Source organism: Rana temporaria, chromosome 1 (genome assembly GCF_905171775.1).
Source record: "Rana temporaria chromosome 1, aRanTem1.1, whole genome shotgun sequence".
Taxonomy (NCBI): Eukaryota; Metazoa; Chordata; class Amphibia; order Anura; family Ranidae; genus Rana; species Rana temporaria.
In genome coordinates this window covers 688176393-688188428 of record NC_053489.1, presented here as the reverse complement: position 1 = coordinate 688188428, position 12036 = coordinate 688176393, and the positions used below count along the sequence as shown (strand labels likewise).

The following is a 12036-nucleotide window of genomic DNA, read 5'->3' as shown; positions in this document are numbered from 1 at the left end:
ACACGTACCTCCTATAATACTCAGCTCCCTCTAGTGGTCATAATGCAGTATTTCCCCATTTACAGTGTTTCTAACAGATTAACATTCGACCTACAGAGATATAGCCTGAGAACATTCCCTTACCGTAACTCTGAACAGGGAGAATACAGCGCCACTAGATGGAGCCGAGGAGCACACTCATTCCCTATAATACTCAGTCCATCTAGTGGTCGTAATGCAGAATTTTCCCTTTTTACAGTGTTTTTCACAGTTTAACATTCGATCTACAGAGACTATAGCCTGAGAACATTCAGTGAATAGGGAAAATACAGCGCCACTAGAGGGAGCCGAGGAGATCACTTACCTTCTATAATACTCGGCTCCATCTAGTGGTCATAATGCAGTATTTCCCCCATTCAGAGTGTTTTTTAACAGTTTTAACATTCGATCTGCAGAGACTATAACCTGAGAACATTCCCTGATTATGGAGAATACAGCGCCACTAGAGGGAGCCGAGGAGCACACATACCTCCTATAATACTCAGCTCCATCTAGTGGTCGTAATGCAGTATTTCCCCTTTTCACAGTGTTATTTCCATGAATAACATTCGACCTGCATTGAATATAACCTGAGAACATTCGATTTTGCAGTTTTTCTCTACCCCTCACCCCGGAGAAGACGTCGTTGGTTGTGTTTGGCCGTTGTCCAGAATGAGGATTGTTCTGAGTTCCTCCACAACCTCCGATCCTACTGACCTGCAGTGGAGGGTGAGAGTCTGAACGGTGGGGTTGGGGGGGGGGGGTGACAGAACACAAATCCAAGGATCGGCGGCTTCCCTGGTCACCTCCAGCCCACCACCTCGGCGCTGTGGTTGCAGGACGTCCTGGTGCGTCGAAGGTTATCCATTGCCAAGGCCTGGTCCTCCGGAGAGAGCCCGTGGATCACCATGAGGAAGCGGTAGTTGCAGACGCTCCATTTGACGTTGCGTTTGGCAAACCTGGTGCTGGTGAGAAGCCGGACCCCGGCCCTCTCCGCCAGAATCCCCACATAGGCGTCCTCCACGGGGACGGGCGGGATGGCCCTCGCGGCGCGTAGGATGGACTGGGCCGCGTCGAAGGACACGATGTACCCGATCCCGCTGGCGTAGGGCGGGAACACGTCGGGCAGGTACTCCCGGTACGCCACGTACCATTCGCTGAGCGGGTCCCGGACGACGGCCCTCTTCTTCTCCGGGACGGCCGCGCCCGCGTAGAGGTGGGCGGCGCCCCGGCCCCTCAGGAAGGGCGGGAGGTGGAGCGTGTTGACGAAGCAGTCGTCGCCCGTTTTCAGAATGTAGCGCGGCCGGCACCGGTCCACCGCCCACTTCATGCCATGCATGACCTTCAGGGTCCGGTTACGGTGAGAGTCCAGGTAGTCGCCCATCAGAAGGTCGCAATTGGCCTTCTGCTCGTTGTGGATCCGCCAATCGAGTTCCACGTCCAACGTCCGTCCCACCAAAAAGACCACCTGCCATTCGCCGGCGGCCCCTCCGGCTGGGGAGGCCCACGTCCTTCGGATGGCCTTCCGGGAGTCGCCATGGTCGGGCTTGGAGGTCACCAAGATGAGGAGGAGGAGCTCCGTCTGGCACCTCGGTTCTGGGAGGTCCTGCGAGAAGAGAGACGGAAAATCGATGCCTTTTCTTCCAGACGGGGCAGAGAATCGGAACCATCGCCCCCTTGTGCCTTCCAGGAGACGGGACCAGAGCAGGAGGAAGGAGAAGACGGTGACACCGAGGAGAACCTTCAAACACCAAGCCCGTCTGATGGCCATCGAAGGGGGTCTACATCTTCCTGAGAGTAGAGTAGACACTGATGAGAGCGGACAGGCAAAATGATCACCGATTCCAAGGGTCGGGGTACAACGCCCGGCGTGTCACAACCTCGCCTGGCACCAAGAGTTTGTATTCCTGCCTCCCTCGGATTCAGCCAATGGGAAAAGGAGGATGAATCTTCTATGAGGTCCTCCGAGAAGAGAGACGGGAAATCGATACCTTTTCTTCCAGACGGGGCAAAGTCAAAGAACCAAAACCAATGTCCTTCTTGGGTCTTCCAGAAATTGGGACCTCGAATTCCAAAGCAGGACGAAGGAGAAGAAGAAGACGGAGACACCGAGGAGAACCTTCAAACACCAAGCCCGTCTGATGGCCATTGAAGGGGGTCTACATCTTCCTGAGTGTAGAGTAGACTCTCGATGAGAGCGGACGGGCAAAATGATCACCGATTCCAAGGGTTGTGGTACAACGCCTGGAGGACGAATCTTCTACGAGGTCCTCCAAGAAGAGAGACGGGAAATTGAAGCCCACGTCCTTCGTATGGCCTTCCGGGAGTCGCGATGGTCGGGCTTTGAGGTCACCAAGATAAGAAGGAGGAGCTCCGTCTGGCACTTTGGTTCTGGAAGCTCCTCCCAGAAGAGAGACGGGAAATCGATACTTTATCTTCCAGACGGGGGAAAGTCAAAGAACCAAAACCATCGTCCTTCTCACGTCTTCCAGGAATTGGGACCTCGAATTCCAAAGCAGGAGGAAGGAGACGAAGAAGAAGACGGTGACACAGAGGAGAACCTTCAAACATCAAGCCCGTCTCATGGCCATCGAAGGGGGTCTACATCTTCCTGAGCGTAGAGTAGACTCTTTGATAAGAGTGGACGGGCAAAATGATCACCGATTCCAAGGGTCAGGGTACAACGCACGGCGTGTCACAACTTTGCCTGGCAAGAGTTTGTATTCCTGCCTCCCTCCAGATTCAGCCAATGGGAAAAGGAGGATGAATCTTCTACGAGGTCCTCCGAGAAGAGAGAAGGGAAATCGATATATTTTCTTCCAGACGGGCAAAGTCCAAAGAACCAAAACCATCGTCCTCTTGCGTCTTCCAGGAATTGGGACCTTGAATTCCAAAGCAGGAGGAAGGAGAAGACGGTGACACCGAGGAGAACCTTCAAACGCCAAGCCCGTCTGATGGCCATGGAAGGGGGTCTACATCTTCCTGAGAGTAGAGTAGACTCTCCGATGTGAGAAGACGGGGAAATACACAAAACAATCACCGATTCCAAGGGTCAGGGTACAACACACGGCGTGTCACAACCTCGCCTGGCACCAAGACTTTGTATTCCTGCCTTCCTCCGGAATCGGCCAATGGGAAAAGCTTCTGTTCCTGGAGGATGAATCTTCTGCGAGGTCCCTTCAGAAAGCATTGCAGGAATTCCCCAATCGATCGGAGGCTCACAACCTTCAGCATGTAAACAGAGGCCATGTGATCGGCAATGGAGCCAAGCCCGGCCTCCAGTCCTTTATCAAACTAATCGGTGAAAGGCCAGATTGTGGTTGGACATTGTCCTGAGGACGGAGAATAAAAGGGACAAGGAGGGGGAGGGAGAGGCTGGTTGGGGGGGGGGGGAGGGGGAGAGGCTGGTTGTGGGGGGGGAGGGAGAGGCTGGTTGGGGGGGGGGAGAGGCTGGTTGTGGGGGGGGGAGGGAGAGGCTGGTTGGGGGGGGAGGGGGGGTTTGCAGGAGAGATGAATAGAACAAATCTTCCTCTGTAATCCAACATAATAGACTCTCAAGTTACAGCAAACAAGGGAGGCCGAGCAACGGAGACCAGCAAAGAGGAGATAGAGGCTGAGAACACACCTGAGCTGATCCAGGAGCATCTCCTCTGTGGAGGATAGAAGGACAGAGAGATATGAGGGACCCCTGTGGAGGATAGAAGGATGGAGAGATATGAGGGACCCCTGTGGAGGATAGAAGGACGGAGAGATATGAGGGACCCCTGTGGAGGATAGAAGGACAGAGAGATATGAGGGACCCCTGTGGAGGATAGAAGGATGGAGAGATATGATGGACCCCTGTGGAGGATAGAAGGACAGAGAGATATGAGGGACCCCTGTGGAGGATAGAAGGACAGAGAGATATGAGGGTCCCCTGTGGAGGACAGAGAGATATGAGGGACCCCTGTGGAGGATAAAAGGACAGAGAGATATGAGGGACCCCTGTGGAGGATAGAAGGACAGAGAGATATGAGGGACCCCTGTGGAGGATAGAAGGATGGAGAGATATGATGGACCCCTGTGGAGGATAGAAGGACAGAGAGATATGAGGGACCCCTGTGGAGGATAGAAGGACAGAGAGATATGAGGGTCCCCTGTGGAGGACAGAGAGATATGAGGGACCCCTGTGGAGGATAGAAGGACAGAGAGATATGAGGGACCCCTGTGGAGGATAGAAGGACGGAGAGATATGAGGGGCCCCTGTGGAGGATAGAAGGACAGAGAGATATGAGGGACCCCTGTGGAGGATAGAAGGACAGAGAGATATGAGGGACCCCTGTGGAGGATAGAAGGGCAGAGAGATATGAGGGACCCCTGTGGAGGATAGAAGGACGGAGAGATATGAGGGACCCCTGTGGAGGATAGAAGGACAGAGAGATATGAGGGACCCCTGTGGAGGATAGAAGGACATAGAGATATGAGGGACCCCTGTGGAGGATAGAAGGACAGAGAGATATGAGGGACCCCTGTGGAGGATAGAAGGACAGAGAGATATGAGGGACCCCTGTGGAGGATAGAAGGACAGAGAGAGATGAGGGACCCCTGTGGAGGACAGAGAGATATGAGGGACCCCTGTGGAGGATAGAAGGACAGAGAGATATGAGGGACCCCTGTGGAGGATAGAAGGACATAGAGATATGAGGGACCCCTGTGGAGGATAGAAGGACAGAGAGATATGAGGGACCCCTGTGGAGGATAGAAGGACAGAGAGATATGAGGGACCCCTGTGGAGGATAGAAGGACAGAGAGAGATGAGGGACCCCTGTGGAGGACAGAGAGATATGAGGGACCCCTGTGGAGGATAGAAGGACAGAGAGATATGAGGGACCCCTGTGGAGGATAGAAGGACGGAGAGATATGAGGGACCCCTGTGGAGGATAGAAGGACAGAGAGATATGAGGGACCCCTGTGGAGGATAGAAGGACAGAGAGATATGAGGGACCCCTGTGGAGGATAGAACAGAGAGATATGAGGGTCCCCTGTGGAGGATAGAAGGACCCCTGTGGAGGATAGAAGGGCAGAGAGATATGAGGGACCCCTGTGGAGGATAGAAGGACCCCTGTGGAGGATAGAAGGACAGAGAGATATGAGGGACCCCTGTGGAGGATAGAAGGATGGAGAGATATGAGGGACCCCTGTGGAGGATAGAAGGACGGAGAGATATGAGGGACCCCTGTGGAGGATAGAAGGGCAGAGAGATATGAGGGACCCCTGTGGAGGATAGAAGGGCAGAGAGATATGAGGGACCCCTGTGGAGGATAGAAGGACAGAGAGATATGAGGGACCCCTGTGGAGGATAGAAGGACGGAGAGATATGAGGGACACCTGTGGAGGATAGAAGGACGGAGAGATATGAGGGACCCCTGTGGAGGATAGAAGGACGGAGAGATATGAGGGACCCCTGTGGAGGATAGAAGGGCAGAGAGATATGAGGGACCCCTGTGGAGGATAGAAGGACGGAGAGATATGAGGGACCCCTGTGGAGGATAGGACAGAGAGATATGAGGGACCCCTGTGGAGGATAGAAGGACGGAGAGATATGAGGGACCCCTGTGGAGGATAGAAGGACGGAGAGATATGAGGGACCCCTGTGGAGGATAGAAGGACGGAGAGATATGAGGGACCCCTGTGGAGGATAGAAGGACGGAGAGATATGAGGGACCCCTGTGGAGGATAGAAGGACAGAGAGATATGAGGGACCCCTGTGGAGGATAGAAGGACGGAGAGATATGAGGGACCCCTGTGGAGGATAGAAGGACAGAGAGATATTAGGGACCCCTGTGGAGGATAGGACAGAGAGATATGAGGGACCCCTGTGGAGGATAGAAGGACAGAGAGATATGAGGGACCCCTGTGGAGGATAGAAGGACGGAGAGATATGAGGGACCCCTGTGGAGGATAGAAGGACGGAGAGATATGAGGGACCCCTGTGGAGGATAGAAGGACAGAGAGATATGAGGGACCCCTGTGGAGGATAGAAGGACGGAGAGATATGAGGGACCCCTGTGGAGGATAGAAGGACAGAGAGATATTAGGGACCCCTGTGGAGGATAGAAGGACAGAGAGATATGAGGGACCCCTGTGGAGGATAGAAGGACGGAGAGATATGAGGGACCCCTGTGGAGGATAGAAGGACGGAGAGATATGAGGGACCCCTGTGGAGGATAGAAGGATGGAGAGATATGAGGGACCCCTGTGGAGGATAGAAGGGCAGAGAGATATGAGGGACCCCTGTGGAGGATAGAAGGACGGAGAGATATGAGGGACCCCTGTGGAGGATAGAAGGACAGAGAGATATGAGGGACCCCTGTGGAGGATAGAAGGGCAGAGAGAGATGAGGGACCCCTGTGGAGGATAGAAGGACAGAGAGATATGAGGGACCCCTGTGGAGGATAGAAGGACAGAGAGATATGAGGGACCCCTGTGGAGGATAGAAGGACAGAGAGATATGAGGGACCCCTGTGGAGGATAGAAGGGCAGAGAGATATGAGGGACCCCTGTGGAGGATAGAAGGACGGAGAGATATGAGGGACCCCTGTGGAGGCTAGAAGGACAGAGACATTAGAGGGACCCCTGTCGGGGGTGGGTGGTCACCTTGGGTTGGAACTCGGGAAGCTGGCATGGAAGGAGGCTTTCCGGAGAAGCAGATGGTGGGAAGTAGAGCTGGGACCGGGGTCTATGGGGAAGTAGATGGTGGGAAGTAGAGCTGGGACCGGGGGCTACAGGGAAGCAGATGGTGGGAAGTAGAGCTGGGACCGGGGTCTATGGGGAAGCAGATGGTGGGAAGTAGAGCTGGGACCGGGGGCTACAGGGAAGCAGATGGTGGGAAGTAGAGCTGGGACCGGGGGCTACAGGGAAGCAGATGGTGGGAAGTAGAGCTGGGACCGGGGGCTACAGGGAAGCAGATGGTGGGAAGTAGAGCTGGGACCGGAGTCTACAGGGAAGCAGATGGTGAGAAGTAGAGCTGGGACCGGGATCTTAGTTACATAGTTACATAGTTACATAGTTAGTCAGGTTGAAAAAAGACACAAGTCCATCCAGTTCAACCACAAAAAAAAAAAAAAAAAAAAACACAGTAAAATCCTATACACCCAACTTCATACCCACAGTTGATCCAGAGGAAGGCAAAAAACCCCAGCAGAGCATGATCCAATTTGCTACAGCAGGGGAAAAAATTCCTTCCTGATCCCCCGAGAGGCAATCGGATTTACCCTGGATCAACTTTACCTACAAATCTTAATACTCAAGTTATATTCTGTACATTTAGGAAAGAATCCAGGCCTTTCTTAAAGCAATCTACTGAGCTGGCCAGAACCACCTCTGGAGGGAGTCTGTTCCACATTTTCACAGCTCTTACTGTTCTTACTGTGAAGAAACCTTTCCGTATTTGGAGGTGAAATCTCTTTTCCTCTAGACGTAAAGAGTGCCCCCTTGTCCTCAGTGTTGACCGTAAAGTGAATAACTCAACACCAAGTACACTGTATGGACCTCTTATATATTTGTACATGTTGATCATATCCCCCCTTATTCTCCTCTTCTCAAGAGTGAATAAATTCAGTTCCTCTAATCTTTCCTCATAGCTGAGCTCCTCCATGCCTCTTATCAATTTGGTTGCTCTTCTCTGCACTTTCTCCAGTTCCCCGATGTCCTTTTTGAGAACTGGTGCCCAAAACTGAACTGCATATTCCAGATGAAGTCTTACTAATGATTTGTACAGGGGCAAAACTATATCTCTGTCTCTGGAGTCCATACCTCTCTTAATACAAGAAAGGACTTTGCTCGCTTTGGAAACCGCAGCTTGGCATTGCATGTTACTATTGAGCTTATGATCAACTAAAACCCCCAGATCTTTCTCCACTACAGATCCCCCCAGTTGTAAGGACGTTATTCCACTGCATAGCTTGGTGTCATCTGCAAAGACAGAAATGTTACTTTTGATCTCAGACCCAATATCATTTATAAATATATTGAAAAGTAAGGGTCCCAGCACTGAACCTTGGGGTACACCACTGATAACATTGGACCATTCAGAGTAAGAATCATTAACCACGGCTCTCTGAATTCTGGCTTTCAGCCAATTTTCTATCCATTTACAAACTGATATATCCAATCCTGTAGACCTTACCTTACACATGAGCCGTGTGTGCGGAACTGTATCGAACGCTTTTGCAAAATCCAAATATATCACGTCCACTGCCACTTCTCTGTCCAAGTATACCACGTCCACAGCCACCCCTCTGTCCAAGTATATCACGTCCACAGCCACGCCTCTGTCCAGGGTTTTACTTACCTCTTCATAAAAGGAAATCAGGTTTGTCTGACAACGTCTGTCTTTCATGAATCCATGTTGTCTGCTGCTTAAATAGTTTTTTTCCAGCAAGAACTCATCCATGTGGTCTTTTATTAAACGTTCCAGTATCTTCCCAACTATAGAAGTTAAACTAACAGGTCTATAGTTACTTGGTAAAGACTTTGTTCCCTTTTTAAATATGGGCACCACATTGGCCCTGCGCCAATCCAGTGGTACTATTCCTGTCTTTAATGAGTCCCTAAATATTAGATACAGTGGCTTTGAAATGACAGAGCTCAACTCACCTAGGATCCGTGGGTGGATGCCATCAGGTCCAGGTGCTTTATCCACCTTTATTCTGTCTAAATATTTCTGGACCATATCACTTTTGAGCCATTGTGGATTTGAGGCTGTGTCACTCCCACCCCCATTTTGGACATGAGCTCCCCCATGCTCCTTTGTATACACAGAGCTGAAGAAAACATTTAATAAATTTGCCTTCTCTTTGTCCCCAGTCACCCACTCTAGATTATTTTGTAAGGGGCCTACATGCTCAGACTTCACCTTTTTACTATTAATATATTTAAAGAATTTTTTGGGGTTTGTCCTACTATCTTTTGCAATCTGTCGTTCGTTTTGAATTTTTGCTTCCTTGATTACCTTTTTACATATCCTGTTATATTCTTTGTAACATTTAAACAACACTAGTGTTCCTTCATTTTTATATTTTTTAAAAGCTGCTTTCTTTTTGTTTATAGCTTTTTTAACTTTGACCGTGAGCCACATAGGTTTTATTTTTAGCCTTTTAAACTTATTGCCCATGGGAACATACTTTGCAGTGAGGTTCCACACAGTCTTTTTGAAGAATTCCCATTTCTGTTCTGTGTTCATCTGTGCCAATAGTCCCTCCCAGTCCAAGTCCTGGAGAGCAGCCCTCATCCTTGGAAAATTTGCTCTCTTAAAATTTAGTGTTTTAATATTTCCTCTACAGGGAAGCAGATGGTGGGAAGTAGAGCTGGGACCGGGGTCTACAGGGAAGCAGATGGTGGGAAGTATAGCTGGGACCGGGGTCTACAGGGAAGCAGATGGTGGGAAGTAGAGCTGGGACCGGGGTCTACAGGGAAGCAGATGGGGGAAGTAGAGCTGGGACCGGGGTCTACAGGGAAGCAGATGGTGGGAAGTATAGCTGGGACCGGGGTCTACAGGGAAGCAGATGGTGGGAAGTAGAGCTGGGACCGGGGGCTACAGGGAAGCAGATGGTGGGAAATAGAGCTGGGACCGGAGTCTACAGGGAAGCAGATGGTGAGAAGTAGAGCTGGGACCGGAGTCTACAGGGAAGCAGATGGTGGGAAGTAGAGCTGGGACCGGGGGCTACAGGGAAGCAGATGGTGGGAAGTAGAGCTGGGACCGGGGGCTACAGGGAAGCAGATGGTGGGAAGTAGAGCTGGGACCGGAGTCTACAGGGAAGCAGATGGTGGGAAGTAGAGCTGGGACCGGGGTCTACAGGGAAGCAGATGGGGGAAGTAGAGCTGGGACCGGGGGCTACAGGGAAGCAGATGGTGGGAAGTAAAGCTGGGACCAGGGTCTATGGGGAAGCAGATGGTGGGAAGTAGAGCTGGGACCGGGGGCTACAGGGAAGCAGATGGTGGAAAGTAGAGCTGGGACCGGGGTCTACAGGGAAGCAGATGGTGGGAAGTAGAGCTGGGACCGGGGTCTACAGGGAAACAGATAGTGGGAAGTAGAGCTGGGACCGGGGTCTACAGGGAAGCAGATGGTGGGAAGTAGAGCTGGGACCAGGGTCTACAGGGAAGCAGATGGTGGGAAGTAGAGCTGGGACCGGGATCTACAGGGAAGCAGATGGTGGGAAGTAGAGTTTGGACCGGGATCTACAGGGAAGCAGATGGTGGGAAGTAGAGCTGGGACCGGGGTCTACAGGGAAGCAGATGGTGGGAAGTAGAGCTGGGACCGGGATCTACAGGGAAGCAGATGGTGGGAAGTAGAGTTTGGACCGGGATCTACAGGGAAGCAGATGGTGGGAAGTAGAGCTGGGACCGGGGGCTACAGGGAAGCAGATGGTGGGAAGTAGAGCTGGGACCGGAGTCTACAGGGAAGCAGATGGTGAGAAGTAGAGCTGGGACCGGGGGCTACAGGGAAGCAGATGGTGGGAAGTAGAGCTGGGACCGGGGGCTACAGGGAAGCAGATGGTGGGAAGTAGAGCTGGGACCGGGAACTACAGGGAAGCAGATGGTGGAAAGTAGAGCTGGGACCGGGGTCTACAGGGAAGCAGATGGTGGGAAGTAGAGCTGGGACCAGGGTCTACAGGGAAGCAGATGGTGGGAAGTAGAGCTGGGACCGGGGTCTACAGGGAAGCAGATGGTGGGAAGTAGAGCTGGGACCGGGGTCTACAGGGAAGCAGATGGGGGAAGTAGAGCTGGGACGGGGGGCTACAGGGAAGCAGATGGTGGGAAGTAGAGCTGGGACCGGGGTCTACAGAGAAGCAGATGGTGGGAAGTAGAGATGGGACCGGGGACCTACAGGGAAGCAGATGGTGGGAAGTAGAGCTTGGACCGGGGGCTACAGGGAAGCAGATGGTGGGAAGTAGAGCTGGGACCGGGGGCTACAGGGAAGCAGATGGAGGGAAGTAGAGCTGGGACCGGGGTCTACAGGGAAGCAGATGGTGGGAAGTATAGCTGGGATCGGGGTCTACAGGGAAGCAGATGGTGGGAAGTAGAGCTGGGACCGGGGTCTACAGGGAAGCAGATGGTGGGAAGTATAGCTGGGATCGGGGTCTACAGGGAAGCAGATGGTGGGAAGTATAGCTGGGATCGGGGTCTACAGGGAAGCAGATGGTGGGAAGTAGAGCTGGGACTGGGGGCTACAGGGAAGCAGATGGTGGTAAGTAGAGCTGGGACCGGGGTCTACAGGGAAGCAGATGGTGGGAAGTAGAGCTGGGACCGGGGGCTACAGGGAAGCAGATGGTGGGAAGTAGAGCTGGGACCGGGGTCTACAGGGAAGCAGATGGTGGGAAGTAGAGCTGGGACCGGGATCTACAGGGAAGCAGATGGTGGGAAGTAGAGCTGGGACCGGGGTCTACAGGGAAGCAGATGGGGGAAGTAGAGCTGGGACCGGGTGCTACAGGGAAGCAGATGGTGGGAAGTAGAGCTGGGACCGGGATCTACAGGGAAGCAGATGGTGGGAAATAGAGCTGGGACCGGAGTCTACAGGGAAGCAGATGGTGAGAAGTAGAGCTGGGACCGGGTGCTACAGGGAAGCAGATGGTGGGAAGTAGAGCTGGGACCGGGGGCTACAGGGAAGCAGATGGTGGGAAGTAGAGCTGGGACCGGGATCTACAGGAAAGCAGATGGTGGGAAGTAGAGCTGGGACCGGGGTCTACAGGGAAGCAGATGGTGGGAAGTAGAGCTGGGACCGGGATCTACAGGGAAGCAGATGGTGGGAAGTAGAGCTGGGACCAGGGTCTACGGGGAAGCAGATGGTGGGACGTAGAGCTGGGACCGGGGTCTACAGGGAAGCAGATGGTGGGAAGTAGAGCCGGGACCGGGGGCTACAGGGAAACAGATGGTGGGAAGTAGAGCTGGGACCGGGGGCTACAGGGAAGCAGATGGTGGGAAGTAGAGCTGGGACCGGAGTCTACAGGGAAGCAGATGGTGAGAAGTAGAGCTGGGACC

At 52.8% G+C, this 12036-nt stretch overlaps 2 protein-coding genes across 2 annotated transcripts in view; one reads left to right on the top strand and one right to left on the bottom strand.

Annotated features, from left to right (window-relative positions):
* Window positions 1-306: 306 nt before the first annotated feature.
* Window positions 307-1814, bottom strand: LOC120924729 (beta-1,3-galactosyltransferase 5-like). Its single transcript, XM_040335744.1, has one exon. The coding sequence runs from the start codon at window positions 1787-1789 to the stop codon at window positions 821-823; it is 969 nt and encodes a 322-aa protein (XP_040191678.1). The 5' UTR covers window positions 1790-1814; the 3' UTR covers window positions 307-820.
* Window positions 1815-2781: 967 nt separating this feature from the next.
* Window positions 2782-12036, top strand: part of TMEM8B (transmembrane protein 8B) — a 41972-nt gene continuing 32717 nt past the window's right edge. Inside the window, exon 1 of the mRNA XM_040360971.1 lies at window positions 2782-2933. Within this exon, the coding sequence (XP_040216905.1) occupies window positions 2782-2933 (152 nt within the window). The remainder of the gene's footprint in view (window positions 2934-12036) is intronic.

What these genes read in the sequence shown, in the direction of transcription:
- LOC120924729 (XM_040335744.1), bottom strand. Translation starts at nt 1,789, where the DNA reads ATGGCCATCAGACGGGCTTGGTGTTTGAAGGTTCTCCTCGGTGTCACC.